The sequence below is a fragment of the Nasonia vitripennis genome, chromosome 3 (assembly GCF_009193385.2).
Source record: "Nasonia vitripennis strain AsymCx chromosome 3, Nvit_psr_1.1, whole genome shotgun sequence".
NCBI classification, from domain to species: Eukaryota; Metazoa; Arthropoda; class Insecta; order Hymenoptera; family Pteromalidae; genus Nasonia; species Nasonia vitripennis.
This window is the reverse complement of record NC_045759.1, coordinates 1,343,538-1,363,374: the sequence shown is the minus strand read 5'-3', so window position 1 is coordinate 1,363,374 and position 19,837 is coordinate 1,343,538. Positions and strand designations below refer to the sequence as shown.

The window sequence follows — 19,837 nt, the reverse complement described above, 5'->3', positions numbered from 1 at the left end:
AGCTGCTGGCGACGCGCGCGCCAGCAGAAGCTTTCAGCGCTATACGGGTATACTTACTCGCGCCTCGCGCAGAGTCGCCGCAGAGCAGAAGCGCGGCCGGACGGAGTAGCGCGTAGTCGCTGCGAGAGAGAGAGAGAGAAAGAGAGAAAGAGAGAGAGAGAGAGCACGATGATATCGTGACGAAGGGCCCCCGTAACTCCTTCGCGGAGTCGTTTTTTTTTAACCGTCGTCTTACTCACTCGCGCGTTTTTTGTTTGTTTCTCACGCGGGCCGATAAGCTCCGGTTCGAACGAGCCATTTTCCCCGCGACGACCGGCGTCGTCGATCGGTAAGAGATTATACGTTGAACAGTGGTGCGAGAGATCCAAGTACGCAACTGCAGAGATCGGAGAATGTCGAAGAAGCAATGGCTGGTGCTGTTGATGCTCTTCCTCGTCTACCTGCTGCTCGGCGCCTCGATCTTCTACCACATTGAGAGCCGGCTCGAGATCGAGAAGGTGCGCATCGCCAAGGAGGAGCGCCTCGAGATCAACGGTGAGTTTTTCACTGCACTGTGCCCGGCTTTATTCCCCCGCGTGAAAATGCTCTTAATTATTACTGACGAGCGAGCGCACGTGCGGCTTTGCACCTCTCGCTCTAATTGCCCCGATGGCACTACCGCGAGAGCCGCGAGCGAGAGTTTTGGCATCGGCCGATCTCTATACGTATATGTATATCTGGCTTATGTACGCGGATTTCGAGTTATTGTTAGCACAGTGCCGACTATAGAGGCCTTTTGTTTACGTTCGAGTGATCGTCTCTGCGCGAATATGCTGTGTACGGACGTCGAGTGGTTGTTTGCGAGAGCCGCTGGGATTCGAATTAACGCCGACGGCGGGGTGGGGGCACCCGCGTGTCCAGCTGGTGGAAAAGTGATTTTTATGGGAGTTTAAGTGACGATTCCGCGATTGTTTGATTGCGATTTTTGATCCGCTCGAATTGCTGATTCACTGCGCGACTGTCCAGTGCTCGCCTGTATTTTTCAGATGCAGTGTCTGCTGTCTTTTTATATAACGTCGTCCATTCGGTAATCGGCCGATATCGTGGGTAGGTTGTCTTATCGATTCGTTACACGTCCCGCTTCTCTCCGCGCGACGATTGTACGGAAATAGCTAAATTTATGAAAAATAATCCCCAGAGAACCGGTCGCGCCGACGTCTGGACGGACTTGAGTAAGATTAAATAATTTCATTATCCTTATCGACGCGCATAAACAACGATCGAGACACCGCCGTGCGTTCAACCGAGCGAGTGAGAAGCAGAAAAAATCTCCTCTGGCCAACTTTGTCAATCGTATCAGCTGTGCTTGGAAGACACACCGCGTAACGAAGTGTGTATAATCGGCTGACCGCGAAAAGTTCATGAACGAAAAGCCCGCCGTCGTCGTTTTATAATCGACTCGCCAGCGCGCCGGCAATTAACTCGCCCATTCACGATCGCGGGACGTATACGTCTCACACACATGTGTACAACGCGCTCGGCTACATGAGAAGAGAACCCTTAGCGCTGATACACACACGCACATACAAACGAGCTGAGACGCATCGTCGGAATCAATTATTTCATTGTCCGCGAGACGGATACGCGTTTGTGTGCGTCTCCGAACAATTTTATCGTAATCTCGCCTTACTTCTTCTCCTTCTTCTTCTCTCTCGGGTGTATTATGTTGTTACACATCTCGCTCCCCGAGACTTTTTTCACGGATACGAGGTCTATATACACAAGCGCCGATAAGCGGCTGCATGCGTGAAGGCGATCGGTATCGGTAATGCGTCAACAATTATTCCTGCGCAATTGATACGGACTGATGTATACAATAGGTTTTTTTCGCGGCCGACGGCCGTTATCATGGCGTCTTCTGCGCGTGCCGATTGCGTTGGCGCTGGAAATGCTCGCGGAAAATCCTCGGAGAGATATACAGGGTTTTGGTTATTTCCACTTGTTGTATTTCACCTTTTTATCGTCGCGGGATAGGATTAATCCGTCTTTTGAAAGAGATCGGTTATAATTAGTATACACGAAGAAGCGGGTAAAACCAACTTACGATTTTCGATTGTCAATTCGTCCGATCCGTTCTTCCCCAGCGCCGATCCGTAACGCGCGTCAAAGATCCCATTCAAACCGATCACGCGCACACGTGCTTCTGGAAACGGCCGGCGTCCCAGATGCATCGTTTGACCCACTTTTCGCCATTCCGCAAATCTCGTCTCGCAGACCGAATCGCGGAGGAAAAAATCGGTATTGGAGACTAGGCTAGGAGAATCATCCGCGAGACTGCACAAAGCTACCCATTGTCGGCTCATATTTTATTAATGAATCTGGCGCTCAGTATGCGAGAGTCGCGCTCGAGGAAAAAGGCCGCGCTTGTATTTATCGCGGATACGCATCGAGTTTGGCAACGCGTGCTCTCGACTGTGTGTGTGTGTGTGTGTGTGTGTGTGTGTGTCGCGTGTGTAATTGGCGTTAGATCATTGGAGGATCGGCAGAAATCGGTATTTTTATTTTTGGTTCTAGAGCTTGATTCGTTATCGGTAGAATAAGTTTATTAACTCCAGACATTCCAGTGACGCGTGTTTATAGTGAGAATTCTCTTTATCAAATATTATTGCAAGGAATCTTAGTCGGGTATTTCGATTTTTTACAGCCGCGACTTACCGATCTCGGACTTTATCTACGTTCGACGATTTTTCTCGGACGACGGGTTTACCGACAGATACGAGACTCGTCAATTGTTAGCTCGTAACTTTGCCAACCTTGTGTGCGATGTCCGTGTGAAAGAGAAGACTCTCGAAAATAGCAAATCCGTTGATCGAAAAAGCCATATGCTGCAAAGTTCCCCGCACTGATTCCTGGTATCGCACCGCGAATTCAACCACATGTCGCAGGCCTGAAAACCCATTTTTTCCATACAGCCGCGACCTCCCACAAAGAGATCCTAGAACGCAAGCCGACCTTCCACGATTCGGTCTTCCTATACACGAGCGATCCCACACAGCTGCGCCGCTGATCAAAAGCTCGCTATATCAATGCCGCTCCCAGGAATAAGCCGACAAAAAGCTAGTGCCGCGTAGTGACGCAATGGAAGCATTGGCAGTGGCATTCGCACGACAGAGAGCACACAGCTGATCGAGCGGCCCGTGAACCTTTTTGTTCGCGCTTCCGCGAAGATGGTCCACAAAAGGGGCTCTCTGTGCGCGACTGTGATACGACTGCTTTCTTCTCCGAGTAAATCAGTTTTTATGGGCTTGTTTGCGACGATGCGCGAAGCGGCCCTTCCGGTCTTGGGAGTTTGGGACATGACCTATATGACATGTGTGAGGAACTACCGTTTTTTTGGCTCTAGATGGTTCTGGAATCCTCGATGACGAGTAAAATCTTTATACGATTTCCGATCCTAATCATTTTTAATTTCATTTTATTGAACCATGGTGATTGAGTAATTTATAATTTTTTCAAGTGGCGCACACACGAAGTCATCTAGATAATTACCTCGATCAAAAAAATGATGAAATAATTAATATTTTGTATCTCGCGATCGATAAAGCTTCGGTACAAAGAGAAACTCGAAAATCCGGTAAATCTCGCGGCAAATCTTCAATACCAAATCTCAGTCAGCAAAGTGCATTTATTAAAAATGTTCGAGGACTCGCATAGCTATGAATCGCGCAGCAGAGCGAGCGACATTTAAATTTCAGATTTCAAGATCCGTGCGCGGATATATAAAAGAATCAAGTTCAGAAAATCTCTTCACGACAAAGCCATACTTCTTCGCTTCTCACATGGGTGATATATTTATTATAAGGTGCATCTCGATCCCTGATCTCAATAGCGCCTTTTTCGAGACCTCGTTCCATTGATGATCGCCGCGCGTCTGCATCTCTTTTATTACATTCGATTTTTATCTTGACGACTGAAAAATATTGACTCGAATGCGACTTTTATCGATTTACGACTATGGCTCTCGTTGATCGAGAAATTGAATTACTCCATTCAGAAGGATATTTAGGTGCGCCGCACAAAGTGCAATGCCAAATTTCTTTTCATCCGATTGTCTATTATTGTGCATTACATCGAAATTGCCGTATCGAAACAATGCGGAACCTTCGAACACGCGCTTGTATTTCCTCCTCGAGCTCTGGAGGACATGGCTACTCATTTTATCGATAGATCTCGACAAATTACACGATTCAACAAAGCCGAAAATTTTCCAAATCACTCGGAGCCGAAACTTCGATCGATGACAAACGCCTCTGGAAACCGGGTCACGATGAAAGCCGAAGACGACGAAGCGAGCGCGCGCATGGATTGGCAATTCCAGCAAGTCAATTTTCAATTAAACGCATAAAGGCGCGATGCGCGGCATGTGTGTTTGTACGTGACCCAGTGTGTGTATGGTGATTCATCTGTAGGTACAATTTCCTCGTTGGTCCAACGCCGCCGCGCCCCAGGGCCTCTTCTAATTTCCTCTTTGCACGACATTAGGCACAGCAGCGACGACCGCATGAGAATCGAGCAATCATGCAATTCGAGCAATCGTCGCTTGTAATCACGCGCTGCGCGTGAAAACAATCCGATCTCGGCGGCTCTGTATCGGCGAAGCTAAGATTTGAATTTTACGCGGGTAAACGGTAATTGCTTCTATGGGAAAGACGTTGATTTTTCACTTTCAGCGGTATAATTACGGCGCAGTTTGCTAAAGGGAAAAAGCAGTACGTTACTGTTTACAACTTCCTGGTGCACGAAGACTTCGGAGAAAATACAGGCTACGTCGGTGCAGATTACGTTTAATAGCGCGTTGTTACAAAAGCCTTAATTTTCAGGAATATTTACGCCCGCGCGCGTCTGAAAATTCTTTTACGGTTCGCCGAGGTAATTATCAATCTTCGGAAGGATTTATTTTCGAGTTAAAGTCGACCTCAAAAATTCGAACTTTGTACCTCGCAGGATCACCGAATAACTCACGTCACGAATTTCGGCACAAGGTTTCCGCTCGACGGTATAAGACGAGCAAGAAAAAGAGAACAATTATACAAAAAAAAAAAATGTCTAATGAGCTGTATGTAACTGGATCGTGTCGATAGGATGTGTTACAAGGCGAAAATATCCCTGAAAATAGTGAGCCGCTTGGCGCGTTATATCGCTGCGAAAACGAAAGCATAACGTAATCGCTTTTGTGTATAGACACACGCCTGCGGTGCAACGGCCTCGGATCATTGCGAGGAATTATCCTCGGACGCGCTTTTCTGAATGCTAATGACACATTACGCGCTCCCCGCTTTTGTCGCTTTCGGCGAGATGAATTTTGCTTTTTCTTTGATGATCTTGTTTCGCTGGTGAAATCTGTTCGTTTTGAATTTTTATTGCTGATTACGCTCGCTTTTAGGTCGCCATTTTGGGAAACTGGTTCTTGGACGCATGTCATCATATTTTAAAATTGAAACGACGACATTGTGCATCATAGGTGTATAATCTATATCACGTTACACAGCGTGACATTTCGAAGCCGATAATGCGATTGTTACCTTACGCTTTATGTCAATCGCAGGCGATACGCGTGTTCCGAGAAATTCATGGAATTACGTTTATCTTGTCAATGCATAGATAAGTGCCGCACATGACAAATGGTAGACCAGTCTATAGATCGACGAAATTTATAATGGTATTTTAATAAGTTTCTAATAAACCGTCATATATAACTTTCGAATATCTGGAACAAGGATAAAAACAGACAAGGATCGTTTCGACTATCAGATTCTGACAAACTCATCTCCATCGCTTATCGAGACATCGTCTTTTTAATATAAAGATGCCATTAATTGACGTAAATCGATTAAATAAATCGTCAAATCGAGTCCGATGTATTTCGTAGGAGATAAGTGTTTTTCATCCAATCGCGATTCTTTTTTTATTAAGTAGGTACTTTGACCCTAATCTAATCTCGTTCAACTTCGAAATTTATTACGGAGACCCCGCAAGCACACAGATAAAATCTCAACTAATACATGTATAGCGCGCACGTGTCGCGACTGCTCTAGAATGACATTACGTTGTACAAACTCTAATTTTACACCGAACGGGCCCGTAATACACTTTCAAGAAAAGAAAATCTTTGACGACAAAATTGTCGCGAACGTCATACGAGCTTTGGCAAACGAGCTTTATATACCATCAGCGCTTGCGAGCGCAAGAGGTGCAAAACGTTCCGCAGAAACAATTATTCACTTTCGACGGACGTAAATTGCTACACATGCGTGTGTACCCAGCAGCATCTAGATTTCACCTTTTCGCGAAGGTGCGCGAAAAGGATTCCCTTTTACGGCTCCAGTCAATTTAGCACATCCCAAAGCGTCGAAGCTGATAAGATAATGGGAAGCAATTCCGTCGTCGGGGTAGGCGTTCTTGAAATTACTCTGGCAAAGACGACGTTTTAATTATTAATTTGCGAAGTTTGCGAGCTCTGAAGAGAGAGATGGTTTTGTCAGCCTTGCTTTAGATAGTTTTAAGACGTCTTAAAGTTCAGGCGAGTGCGCCGCAGTTTCGTAACGGAAAAATGAGGTGATTTTAGCGAAAGAGAAGCACGACTGCGTCGCTTACATGTTTCATGAAGAGACGATTCTAGACGCTATATTTGCATGCGCTTGGCTCGGGAACGAGGCTATTCATCAGAACGATCGTGAAAGTTCGACTATTCAAGTTCAAGTCCCCGATGCGTTATACGATGCATAGAGCCGCTGGGCTGATAAATCATTCATTCGCGGGATTATGCAAATGCTGCTTTTACACATTTATGAAACTTTTGCTGAAACGTCGTCGATCGAAAGCTCGAGTTTCGAAAATAAATAACTAATTCACACCCAACTGGGAACCGTTAGCACCGTATGTCGCACGTTTATATTTGGATCGACCAAAAGGGGCATGAACCGATCGACTTTCAGACGACAGTGATTACATTCAATCGTGTGACATCATCGGACTTACGGAGCGGACGATAAGGTCTTTATCTACCTGTCGGCAATACCTGAACGGTCGGTTTTTTGGTAAAAAGGACACTTTACCGTTTTGCGAGTTCAATGCGTTTGTTAAAAGGAAGTTGCAAAATGTTGAGTAATCGATTGGAGTATGACATTATGTGCTTGTAAATAACATTTTCGAATTATGATAAGCAGAGCCGATAGTGATACTCCTGCAATTGTTTGGGTCGTCGTTTCGTTGCAAGGAAATGCATTGCGTCTTGTTTACGATTTTCCGCCGTTTCCACTTTTCGAACGTTACTGGAAAGACACTGCCAGAACCGAGCCGACCTTCCGAACGTCATAAAATCTCAAATTCCAGTCTTGCTAGCGCGCTATGCCAAAATCGTGCGAGCGTTGATGAAACGCCTCATTACGGCGCGTAAATCGCGCAGATTTCGCAAAAGTCGCGCACGTGCGAGGCCGCCCCGTCGATGTTTATGGAAATAAGCCACAGCCTGTGGTTCCCCCGGCTTCTTCTTGCTTTTTATCGGCTGTTTGTTCGGCGATGGACGAGTGTTTATCTATTTGTTATTCAAGAATATCGATTTTTACCGTTTCAGATCTCCTGAGTAAACACTACTCCCCCAGCGGAGGTCACGACCAGCATGAGATTTTAGACCGAATAACGAAATACTGCGGCAAATCCGTCCACAACTACACGGAGGGAGAGACGGACCCTTTGAAATGGGACTTCTACAACAGCTTCTACTTCGCCTACACGGTGGTCAGCACTATAGGTGAGCGATTCAGCGGAAAGTCTGGGCTTCCTCGTCTGTCGATTAAAAAATCTTGTTTCCGCACTCGAACGCGATTATCGGTATAACTTTCGCCTAATCGTACTGTCCTGATTTTTGCACTTTGGTATTTTCTCCGACCCGTCGCTTCGAGTGAAAAGAAGATACGTTATCGAATTAGATCACGCAGATCTCGCGGCGATGGTCTGGGAAAAGAAATCGGATCAAGAGGGGTTGAGTGCGCTGAACGACGATACGATCGTCGTCTACTATGTCACTGATTTCTCTCGGTGGCTGATCATTTCTTTCGAGTTGTAGGGAAAAGTGCGAGATTAGATAGTTGCGTTCTCAATACGTACGTGTCAATTTTTTTTTTTAAAGTGCGTATGGAATATTACCTGAGCTCTAGAACCGATTCACCGAGATTTACACTTTTTAAATGCGTTACAAGCCGCGTGGAAAAGTCTGAAAGGAAACGTTTCCTTATCGCGATGTAATACTACTTGAGTGATGACGTTTAAAAATAGCGAAGAAAAACGCTTTAAGAGACATCAGCTCATCTGCGAGCCACTATTTTTGTTTAAATCTCTTACTAAAGAATCGACGACTGACGGCGGACACTTCCGAGCATAAATCTCTCCTTTAAAAGCTCGTAAATAAGAGAAAAATGAACGGAAAAAATTTGCCAACAGGTTACGGCAACCTGGCGCCGACGAACGAGCTCGGCCGCCTGCTGATGATCTTCTACGCCCTGATCGGTATCCCGATCAACGGTATCCTCCTGGCCCAGCTCGGCGAGTTCTTCGGCCAGGTCTTCGTGACGGCGGTTCGAAAGTACAAGTCCTACAAGAAGAACCAGAACGACTACTCGAAGAAGTCCCTTGGCTCGCTGGAGAAGCGCCGAGCAGGACTGGCCATGCAGATATTCATGTACCTGATACCCGGCTTCGTCATGTTCATCTTCTTCCCGGCCTTTTTATTTTCACACTACGAGGGCTGGACCTACGACGAGGCCGTCTACTACGCATTCGTCACCCTCACGACCATAGGCTTCGGCGATTACGTAGCAGGTTTGTAAAAGTTGAATAATTAACGACGAAGCTACGCCGCTGACTTCTTTCATCGATTACGGCTCGTGCGAATCGGAAAATGGCGTTTGCGCGGTAATAATTGATTAGCGATCGGTCCTCGATGCTAAAAATACGCGTGATTTATCGCGACCACCTGAAACAAGTCTGCTCAGCGGTCACATGCGCGAGTCGCTATTAAAAGAAAGCGGCTGTCGTGATTATCCTTAAAGGCTCGTGTATTTTTAATTATCCAAGTATGATCGTGACGTTGTTTCGCAGACGTCATATAGCTTATCCGACTGTTAACGGACGATGCACCATTTACAAGCTATTCTCGATAAACTTGAGAGTCGTTAATACTGTATAAATGGACAGTGTCAATGTCAATGTTAGCAATTATCGATATGCGTTATTATAAGCTAAATAACGGTGTTGGCATCAGCTCCAAACAATAACAAAAAAAAATTCCAATTCGTCGAGCAAAACAAATCCAACGCTCGGAACAGCAAAAAATACGCGATATTACAGAGAGAATAATAAAAATAGCGTCGAATGAAAAGCGCAGTAATTCCCGCGCGACTAACGAAGCGCGCTGCTCGTTTCTCAATATCTAGTTCACGCACTCAAGGGTGTCGTGCCAATTAATAATGAATCTGATCTGTTCGTTCACGCTCACGCCAGGAGAACCTCCGCAGATTGTCTAAAGTAAGTAAGGTCGAAGATCATTCACTTCGCGTCTTCTATGTGTGTGTGTGTATAGCTGCACACCTCTCTCTTTGTGTCGTGCGAGCATGTTGCAAGCCAGTGATGTATAGACGTTATATTGCTAGTGCACTTTATAAAATTGGGTTTCTTTTATTTAGAGTCGTTCTCTGTTACGCAGAGGCTCGAACTTTTTATGTCGTTGTCGCATGGAATTAATAAGAAGGTCCTCTTTTACTAATAAAAAGAGGACAAAAATTTTAATTTACCATTTTTTTTTTTTAATGAAAAATAGGTCAGGACAACACGAAAGGTAGCGGAGTATGGTTCGGTCTCTACAAGACCTTCCTCATCTGTTGGATCTCGTTCGGCTTGGGTTACATCGTCATGATCATGACGTTCATTGGCAGAGGCATGACGAGCAAGAAGATCGCGAGGCTCGAGCACAAGCTCGCCGTCAAGCTCAAGCACACGCAGAGCAAGATCTGGCAGGAGTTTAACGAGGATGTCAATTACCTCCGGAGGGTATTCAACGAGCTTCAGCTTTCCAAAGTGAAGGTACTGCTCTTGCGCTTTGCGATTGTCTTTTAATCTCGTTATATCGATCGTTAACAAAATAATAATCTTCTCGCAGAGGGTCTACGTGGACGAGTACGACTACGACACGCCACCGCCTCAGTTCCCTCGAAGCAGCAGCTTCCCGAATCTCCGAGAATTGGTCTACGGAGGCCTGGAACCACCGACGCCCCCTCACCCAAGACGTCGAGCCAACAGCGAGGTCGTCCCAATGGTCAGTGCCGATTTCCCTCGCCGATTCTTTCTCCTTCATCGCAAGCACAAACATTAACCATATCGATTATTTCCCTCTACAGGAGGCTCAAGTGGCGCGAGTCGTCTCGGAGACGGACCTGCAGCGCATCGACAAGCACGCGACCTTCGCCAGTCACGCGATGGTCCAGCCTGCCGAGCTTCTCGCCCGCCTGGTTAACGTCCTGGGCTACATACCGCCTCCCGACGACGACGAGATGGCGCCCAACACCGTTGACAACACCTGCAACGGTGGCGTGCAAGGCTTCAGCGAGAAGGAGATCTTGGCCAGTGAGGCTACGCCTTGGAGTCCCGTAAGTCACGCGCAGTTATTATCCAATGATTATATATAATTACGGATACGATGCACCTGTTATAATAGATAATGTACGGTTATCTTTGCGCTGTGCTCTCGAAACTCGTTCGTTTGAAACGTAATTGATATTTCACGGTCGACTAGATAGCGCTGAAGAAAGCCAGACATGTGTTTTCAGCGCATCTTCTCGTAAAACGTTCAAACTCCAAACTTACCGATTTTGTCTCCGCATATCAGGAACCGAACACCAAGTGGAAGCTCGGCGGCGACGACATCAAGCCCTGCCGATCTCGAGCGACGAGCGAGGTCCGTCTGGACCGACCAGAGATGTTCCTCCAGCCAAACGCCTGCGAATGGACGTGGTCCGGTCCCTCGGCCAGCAGCAAGATCCAGGAGATCATGCGAGCGAGGAAGAGCGCTCCGCCAGAGGCCAAGGAAGCCGCGACAAAGTCCCGATTCCTCTCCCTGGGACTTGGACTTCCGAAGCCCGGTCTGTCGAAGAATCTGCTGCCCAGGTGGATGAGACAGCTGAACGGCAAGAAGCCGTCGGTCGATCATTCCATGTCGGTGAACGACGTCGAGGCCAGCGGAATGGACATCGAGAGCGCCTCGCAGCCCCAGACACCTGGTGGTGAGTATCGTGTGGGGTGTAATAGGATTTAGCGAGTTAAGGGCCCGAATTTAATTGATCTTGCTCCAGGTCGCAACACGATAACCGGTGCCGCTCCGGAGCGTCGCAACTCCTACTCCCGGCCCTACTTCACGCACACGGGTGGCGAACTCGCGGGCAGTAACCTCCTGGAGGAGACGTCCCTCGCGGACTTCCTGCGCGCCCTCACGGCCCTGCACAGTCGAGTCGGTGCTGTCCCGGACGAGTTCAGCGCGACGGTGGGTCGCAAGTCCGGACCTCAGCGCAAGCTCGGTACCGCCTCGCTGACGCCACCCAAGCTGCCCAGTCTGCTGACGCTGTTCTCGCCGCCGGCGGGACACAGCCAGAGCCAGCAGAACACCATCACGGCGGCTCAAGCGCCGTACAATCCCGGGGCCAGGAGGTTCTCGCTGAGGACGGCCGAGAGCAGTGGCACCTCGACGCCGATGTACCAGAGGAGGGCGACGCAGGCCGCGCAGGCGATTCCCAGGCCCGGCAGGAGGTTCTCGCTGAGACCGGTCGCCACGCCGCTGGGAACGCCGCCCCAGTACAACTCGTACAGCTCGGTGAGTTCTCGTTAACTGTATTTAGGAATGATTCATTGCTCGGCCGACCGATAACGTAACGATTGTCGACTTCTAGAATCCAAACCAAGTGGACGACCGGCCAAGCCCACCGCCCTACTCCATGGAGCCCTTCGTCATGGACTGCCCCAAGAAACCCCTGGTCCAAATGGAGGGCGCGCCAGGAGTCTCGTCCCCGGTCGCCGCACCAGCGCCGATTACCGGTCACCGTCGATTCTCCCTGCGACCGGCACAGATCGGCGTACCACCCGCGCCGTCGTCTTCCTCCGTGGCGGCCTCCGGTGCCGTCGCGGCAGCCATCTCCAAGGCCGCGGTCAGCCAGCCGGCCAAGGCCATACCCAGGTGGAAGGCTGGTTTGCTTCAGAGGCAGATCAGCCAGAAGAACATGCAGCGCAGGGTCAGAGCGTTCAGTCTCAGCGACGTGCACTCCGAAGAGTCTGATCGGTCGATCGGTAAGTGACTTATTCGATCGTTGTAAATTTTACAATCTCAGAAGTCATAACTAAGTTTTTCGATGAAATTTTAACAGGAATAAGTCCACTGGCCTTACACGACAACGCGCGCACCATCACCTCGGTGCAGGGCCAGAAGCTCACCGCCCCGAAGACGGTGACGATAGTCTCCCCGGACCTCTCTCGAACCAAATCCGAGTTTCAGCGGCAATCGGCGGACGACTCCGGCACCAATCCTTTCGCTTCGCGGACCTTCAGGCGCTACAACAGCGACATCGAGTCGGTGTCCTCCAGGAGTTCGAGCCACTCCTCGAAATCGCTGGACAAGGACGCACCGGGCGCCAAGGACTCGAGCAGCAGCAGCAGCAGCAGCAACAGTAGGAAGAGCTCCGACGAGAGCATAAGCGCGAAGAAGCATAAGCAGCCGCTGACGACGTGGAAGGTGACGAGCTACGATGACTACAAGTGGGATTTCCCACCTACCGAAGGATTCGAAGAACCCAAGAAGGAAGAACCGCCAGCTCCCGTGACTCCCAACGACGACATCCTGGCTGCCATAGTCAAGGAGTCGGACATCGTCACCAGGAGACTATCCGCCGAGAGCAACAGCAGCAAAGTCGCAGCCGAAGCGGCGAGGAAGGCTTCGACCACGAGCAGACGCTCCCTCAGGGACGACGAGCTCCAGGCGTCGGCCAGCAGGAAGCCGTCGATAGTGTCGATCGAGCCCTGGGCCGAGGCTCAGAGAAGAAAGAGCTCGACCTCGAGGTCGCTGGTCGAAGTACGGGTGGACAAACCGGAAGCACAGCCGGAGGTCAGGATAGACGTGCCTGACGACAAGACATTCGATAGCAATACTCGACATTCCAGCGTAGACAGGAAGTAGATTTTTATGTAGATAAGAGTCGACACAATTTTTACATTCGAGTATTCTTCGCTTTTGGAACATTTTTTCCCGGTGTTTTGGAAGAATTTTTAGGTCTCGTGATAGGGACCTATACGCATGATGTACGGTGTGAAAGTTTTTTTTTTCCGAGTCGTCTGCAGTTATCGCGAGCGAGTACACGTGGAACTGTTGATATTATATTATAGTCGTAACTGATGTGATACTGTCAGTTGAACCAATTACGTACGATACATATAAGTAGAGACATTTGTATACATTATTAGCAATATACAACATAGTATTACTCGAGGAAACGAGGAAAACGAAACTGCAGGAAGCCTAGTGACCAATGCGAGCTAATACAAAACTCTTAGTAAGTAGGTACGACGATCGCTGTGAAACATAGCAAACACTTTTTTTATATTTACAAGAAAATAATGCAGACATACGTTATAGCATGTATAATTATAAGGTCCACGATTCCGTCCCGGCAGACCGCGAGTGCGTGCGTTTTCCCTCGAGCAATGTCTTCTCTATATACTTCTTTTTTTTTAATGAGCTTACGAGTGGGGAGATTCCCATTTCTTGTTTAGACGTTCAAGTGACCACTTGTCGCGAGAGACAAACTGACAGAGCCGCGGACGGATGACACTTCCAAACGTACACTGAATAACGATACTGTGATAGCACTGCGAGCCTTAGTTACTATAAGCGGTACTCGACGAGTACGAGTTTAGTATTTCATTTATTTTTCAAGTTATTATTAGCTAAGGTTTAGGGTGGCTATTCAATTGTAAGACAATTGGTTTGTTTTTTTGAAAAACTTTATTTGCTTTGCATGATTTCGTTCGATGTTGTATATTTTAAACATATAGTCATATCATCAAAAGTATTTAACATCGAAAACCAAAAGTTCGAATAGTGTTTCTTACGAGTTAGCTAATATCAGATTGAATAGTCACCGTGAAAGTACAATTCGACGTGTATTTTGTGAGTTATAACACGACTACACTTGACGAAATGAGCCTTTAATGTGTAAATTATGAAATGTAAGAATTTGATACGCATATTGTGAACATTTTATGCAATAAATTAAATTATATATACGTAGAAAGATCACTTATTAAAAAAAAAGAAAGCCATACACTTAATTCTCCATTTGCAAGTATACGTGATTTTATATAAAATAGCCTACTGGTGCATCAGAGAGTGAGCTAACATCTTTGGATTCTCCCTCCCATTAGACGCAAAAGTTGCTTTGTATATAATGCAGTTGCCAATATCATATAGGAGCGAGGATACATTGCAAGTGTTAATCAGTCCAAGTGTGGAAGATAGCAGTTTGTAAAAAAACGTCATAGTGCCTCAAGGTCTCCGCTCTCGCACGGCGAGAAACACGAGCAAAATTTTCTTACGCAATACAAAATATCGATTACATTCAATTGTATGGATAAAATTGTCCTAAAGCCGAAAAATATATTTACAAAATGGGTTTTCAGCCTGTTCTGAGGTATCTGTTCCATTACAAATACTTCGTAAGTGTTAATATTTTATATGCGTAATAAATTTCACACGTAAAAAATGCTTTCAAAGATTACTGCATCAGTTCACGTTTTTATTTTATTTTTCAAATCAGAAGCATAGATAAAGATTCTATTTGAAAAATAAAACAAAATTAAAAATGAGCCTTGACTTAACGCAATCTTCTCAGACTCAGCGATTTAATGCACCGCGGACAAGTCAAAAGTGTCCAACTTCTTTTTCAGTTCTTCGACCAGGTTTGCTCTCGGAATAGATGCTTCTTCTCTCGTCTTCACGTTCCTCAACGTAACCTCACCCCTCTTGAGTTCTCCCTCGCCAACGATTATGGCCAGTGGTATGCCATACTCTTCACAATGTTGCAGCTGAGCCAACAGCTTCGGACTCTTCTTATAGGACTGCTCGGCTTTGATGTTGGCTTCCCACAGTTCCGCGAGAATCAGCATCCTTTCTTCGTGCAAATTCTTTTGAGCAGTGGCGACGAACACTTGGACTTCGGTCGTGCGCGTTTTCATGCCTCGGTTGGCGATCGAAGTTTCCAACACGCTGAAGATACGCTCGATTCCAAGAGACATACCGACACAGGGGACATTCTTGTTCTTTGGGTCGAACATACCGACGAGGTTGTCGTAACGGCCTCCGCCAGCGACACTGCCGACTCCGATGTTGTCACCTAACGATTTGAAAATAATTGTTAGTAAAATTTTGTAACTTTTAAAATATACAGAAGTTAAGATTGCGTACCGGTTAATACTGCTTCAAAAATGACACCCGTGTAGTAGTCGAGACCTCTAGCCAAGCTTAGATCGAAAACAAGATTATCCATGATTTTGAAAATTTCGCAGTATTTCAACAGAAGCTCCATGGAGTTGATTCCCTCTACAGCACTGGGTTGTTTCAAAAGGTCCGCGTCTTTCCTCAACTCTTCAACGAGGTCTCGGCCGCCGCTCTTTGACACGTAAGTACCGATTCTGTCGGCGATCTTCTCGTCCAGTCCTTTCTCTTCTACCATTTCTTTCTTTACCTCCTCCCACGGGCTCTTGTCAAGTTTGTCGACCGCCGAGCATATGCTGCGGAACTTTTCTTGAGGAACGCCGCACGTCGCGAATATACCGTCCAACAAGCACCTGTGATTTACTTTTATGGTGAACGGTCCAAGGTTTAACGATTTCAGAGCCTCGTAGATGATACGTAGACATTCCGAATCGGGCAACATTGGATCATACTGACCAGCAATGTCAAAATCCTGAAAATTTAATTGTTTTAAAAATTTATCAAGTTTGATAGTCTATCATCTATTCTTGGTACTTACACATTGGTAAAATTCCCTGTATCTTCCTTTTGTCATTGCAGGGTTGTCCCTTCTATAAACTTTGGCAATGTGGTACCTCTTAATGTTAGTGATTTTGTTCATGGCCAGATATCTGGCAAAAGGAACAGTCAAATCATATCTTAAGGCAAGAATTTCGCCTCCCTGATCTTTCAGATCATATATAAGTTTTGAATCTTCTCCATACTTCCCTGTCAGTACTTCCTAAAATGTACAATAGGCATTGTAATAACTGTTGTCAATAATACTCAATGAAAAAATAATACCTTACCTTTAATTCGAAAATTGGAGTATCTATAGTTTCAGCTCCGTGTTTCCTAAAAATAGCAACAATTTTGTCCATTGCGGATAGTCGCAGGGCCATCTGTTCAGGGTTGTAATCCCTTGTGCCCTTTGGGGTTTTAAGCAACAGTTTCTGTGAACCCACATTTTCATCGCCAAGTTGTGCTTTCAGTTCCAAAAGTTTCGACACTTCTTCTTTTATCTATGAAAAAGATAACAATCAGATGGTGCTTATAGTGATGCACCCTATTACTAACAACCGGCTACTGTTAGGTACGCATACCTGAGGAGTAGCGACCCCAGTAAAACGACGAGCAGCAAGGGCAATATTGGTACGCATCAGGTGTAGCATGATGCAAGAAGGAAGATTAACCGCAACCAGAATGAAAGATAAAATCCACCTCAATGTTGGTTATCGAACTAAGCGAAACATCAGATATAATTTAATTTAACAGGCTAACATACTGCCACAGATAATCAATAATCATGATATGATGGATCAAATTTTGATGAATCAAAATTTTGAGTAGAGATGATTAAAAGAAAAAGACATGTAAGTTTTGAGCTTCTTTGAAGCAGATTGCTAATAGGTTTTAATTAAAGTATCTATGCAAAAGAAGCTAAAAATTGTCATGCCCATTTTATTATTAGCTCAAGTTCCAATGTCTGTGGCAGTGCTGCAAGCAAGCAACTACTGCCTCACCTTTTCATCTATGTCACCACAAGAAGCGGTAGTGAGACGACTGATTTTACTGGCTAGTTCGCAATTAGATTGCTTCAATTCAGGGAATTTGGATCGCTCCTCTGAACTGAAGCTTTTTATGTGATCGAACCATCGCTTCAAGTGAGGCCAGTAGCCGTATCCCCCATTTTCATGGGTGCAACACAAATTAAAGAATTCGGTATCATTCTTTGTAGGTTTCCAGCCACACACATAACTGTAGTTTGATAATAGTTGATTGATCTCTCCTAATGACTCTTTAAAACCCTGAGGGAGAAAACTCGTTGAGTTTTAATTTTTCACAGATATAACATCAATCATTATTTTATTTTTCCAATTTAGTAACATGCAATTCTCTGGAATTAGAGTATAAAGCATGTGCAGTCCCCGTGTAAACAGTGTAAAATTTTGAGTAATTGAATTGATGTGTGCAATAAAAATAATCAACAATCATGATTTTAAATTAAAAATCCAATAAATGTAAAAATGTTGATTATTCAAGCATTAACGTTTCGTTTTGCCAATTGATTCTTCATTCATCAGTGGATGATGAAATACAAGACAGCATTGTGTTCTATTGTGACTAATACTCTTGTGATTGCAAGGACACTTGAAGTACAGTTTTTCTCAGTCAAACATTCTTCTTTCAATAAACACATAAATGAGCAATTTGTTAATCATATGTAAATCAGACAAAACGATGAATGAAAATTCGAAATATGAATGTAGGAGTTTCGTGTGACAGTGTGGAATATACCTACCGATGTGCGGTTTAGTAGTGTTAGTACGCCTTTAGTACAAATGCACGTAAAATCAAGGTAATGACGAAAAGGCACAGCTGACCGTGTCCCGCAAAAATTAACAGCTGCTGTGAAAGTCCAGGCTTTCCAAAACATAAACAAACCTCCGATCTACGTCACAGAATCAGCGTACAAAAATAGCGATTAAGTACAACGTTTACTACCGGAAAATCCGCCGCGATTCGCAAAAATATTACACAACGTCGCGAACCCCAAAACCTTCCAGTCGCTTCTCGCGAAATCTCGCAAAAAAAGTCTCCAACGGTCTGAAGAATCCTCGATCAATTCTGGTCATCCGGCGACTCGAAAAAGTCCCGGGAAAGCCAGCTGCGTCTTTTCCGCGAATCGCTCGCGCCGCGAGGAGGAAAAAAATCGCGAATCTCTCCACGTGCGTAACCTAAAAGCCAGCGGTAGTTCTCCCATACGGCTCGCGAGTGTAGCACTAACGCACTGCACGTACCTTGGCTGGATCGGCTTTCTCGCTCTTCAGTCGTCTCACCAACTCGCCCTGCTCCTTGATCATCTCCTGCAGACTCCCCATATTGGCCTCGCTGTACACTTACGTTTTTCCGCGGCTTATTAATCAACGATTTATCGAAGACCCGAATTCCATGCGACGACGAGGCGCACTACAGTGCACAGAGTCCACGTGAACGAGCGGACGAGCGACTACTGAAAAAGAATGTTCGCTATACCGAGTCTGCTGCAGCGAGAGCGAGAGAAGTGAAGTGAGTTGGAGTGCGCCGCCATGTTCCCTACGTCAGCGAGGCGAGGGCCGCGCATTGGTGCACGAGGAGTCGCGGAGAAAGAGCGCATGCGTTTTCGAGCCTCTCACTTGTATATACTTCGGTGCGGGATATAAGTAGAATAGTCTGCGATTACTCGTGCGTTTTATTCTAGGACATTTTTTTGGGCGGATTTGTTGTGGCAATGAAAGCAGGTCTCTCTTAGTTTTTTGCGATTCGCGGCGGGGTTTTTTGTTTTTATTGAAAATACACTTTGCAAGTGAGCTGGCGGAGGGTTGTGGTTTTGCGATTTTTGTTTGAATTCTCGGATCGGGATTTTATTGAAATTATAAATTAGTCGAATGTTGCCTTACCAGTTTCCGCATTTTCTACACACCTGCGCTCTTAACTCTGCAGTTTAGTTAAGGGGAATGAGTCTATTTCAGAGTCGTAAAGCGTTTGAATTATGTTAGGAAAATACAATATTATTAAAATAAGTTATAACATACCGATACTGCGCAGCGAATAACCGTCCAAGTAGACAACGTCCCGTGAGTGCAGTAGAATCTATAATACTCTCGACTGTCTTTTACAAGGCGATATCGCAAATAGGAGAAACGCTGTACACTGTACTATAATACCGTCGCTTATTATTTTCCTCTCACGATTGCCTCAACCATCAAATTTCATACGACTGCATTTCTCGGCGCAACCGCTCGATTTTAGCTCTTTCTCTTCCTACACCCAATACCGATCTGGTCGAACTTTTTCTCCGGGCCACGTCTCACCTCGTCGATCACACGATTCACACAGAAATAAAATGTTTCTCGCCTGACCCACGAACTGTTTTTTGGAAGCGATAGCGCGTGCTCTATCGGCTTTGTTGTTGATAATTTGCACAAGATTCGACAAACGTCATTTAATGCAATAATTATATGCTATCGCTCTGCTAAACTGCGGTTTTGAAAGTCTCGTAAATCTCGAGCCGCAAGATCATTCCTTTTCGACTCTGACTTTCCAATCCTATGCTACACCTAATATTTGTGCCGATTTTACGACATATTTTACGACGATATGTACCAAAACGTAATCCAATACAATGCGAGGATAATCGATTGTTTGCAAAAAAAAAAAAAAAAACTTACAACGTATACCTATAGCAATTTGCATTTTGAAACTCTGGCTAAACGA

At 45.8% G+C, this 19,837-nt stretch overlaps 2 protein-coding genes across 7 annotated transcripts; one reads left to right on the top strand and one right to left on the bottom strand.

Annotated features, from left to right (window-relative positions):
• Positions 1–79: 79 nt before the first annotated feature.
• On the top strand, positions 80–14,359 carry LOC100121518 (open rectifier potassium channel protein 1). The gene is made up of 10 exons (XM_008205629.4): positions 80–534; positions 7,613–7,789; positions 8,479–8,856; positions 9,854–10,116; positions 10,193–10,348; positions 10,431–10,679; positions 10,919–11,312; positions 11,382–11,896; positions 11,973–12,366; positions 12,444–14,359. The coding sequence occupies exons 1-10, from the start codon at positions 393–395 to the stop codon at positions 13,247–13,249; spliced, it is 3,474 nt and encodes a 1,157-aa protein (XP_008203851.1). The 5' UTR covers positions 80–392; the 3' UTR covers positions 13,250–14,359.
• LOC100121501 (histidine--tRNA ligase, cytoplasmic) lies at positions 14,056–18,673 on the bottom strand. Of its 6 annotated transcripts, XM_032597919.1 has the most exons (7): positions 18,382–18,641; positions 17,104–17,388; positions 16,684–16,820; positions 16,390–16,602; positions 16,101–16,322; positions 15,533–16,034; positions 14,056–15,461 (listed from the first exon to the last, which is right to left on the bottom strand). In XM_032597919.1, exons 3-7 carry the CDS (start codon positions 16,750–16,752, stop codon positions 14,971–14,973), a joined length of 1,497 nt encoding a protein of 498 aa, XP_032453810.1. In that variant the 5' UTR covers positions 16,753–16,820; positions 17,104–17,388; positions 18,382–18,641; the 3' UTR covers positions 14,056–14,970. The 6 variants fall into 6 exon arrangements, with proteins under 6 accessions (XP_032453810.1, XP_008203853.1, XP_001605112.2 ...); XM_008205631.4 differs by lacking the exon at positions 17,104–17,388 and having other exon boundaries at positions 18,382–18,672; XM_001605062.6 differs by lacking the exon at positions 16,684–16,820 and having other exon boundaries at positions 18,382–18,661.
• Between the last annotated feature and the right edge of the window lie 1,164 nt (positions 18,674–19,837).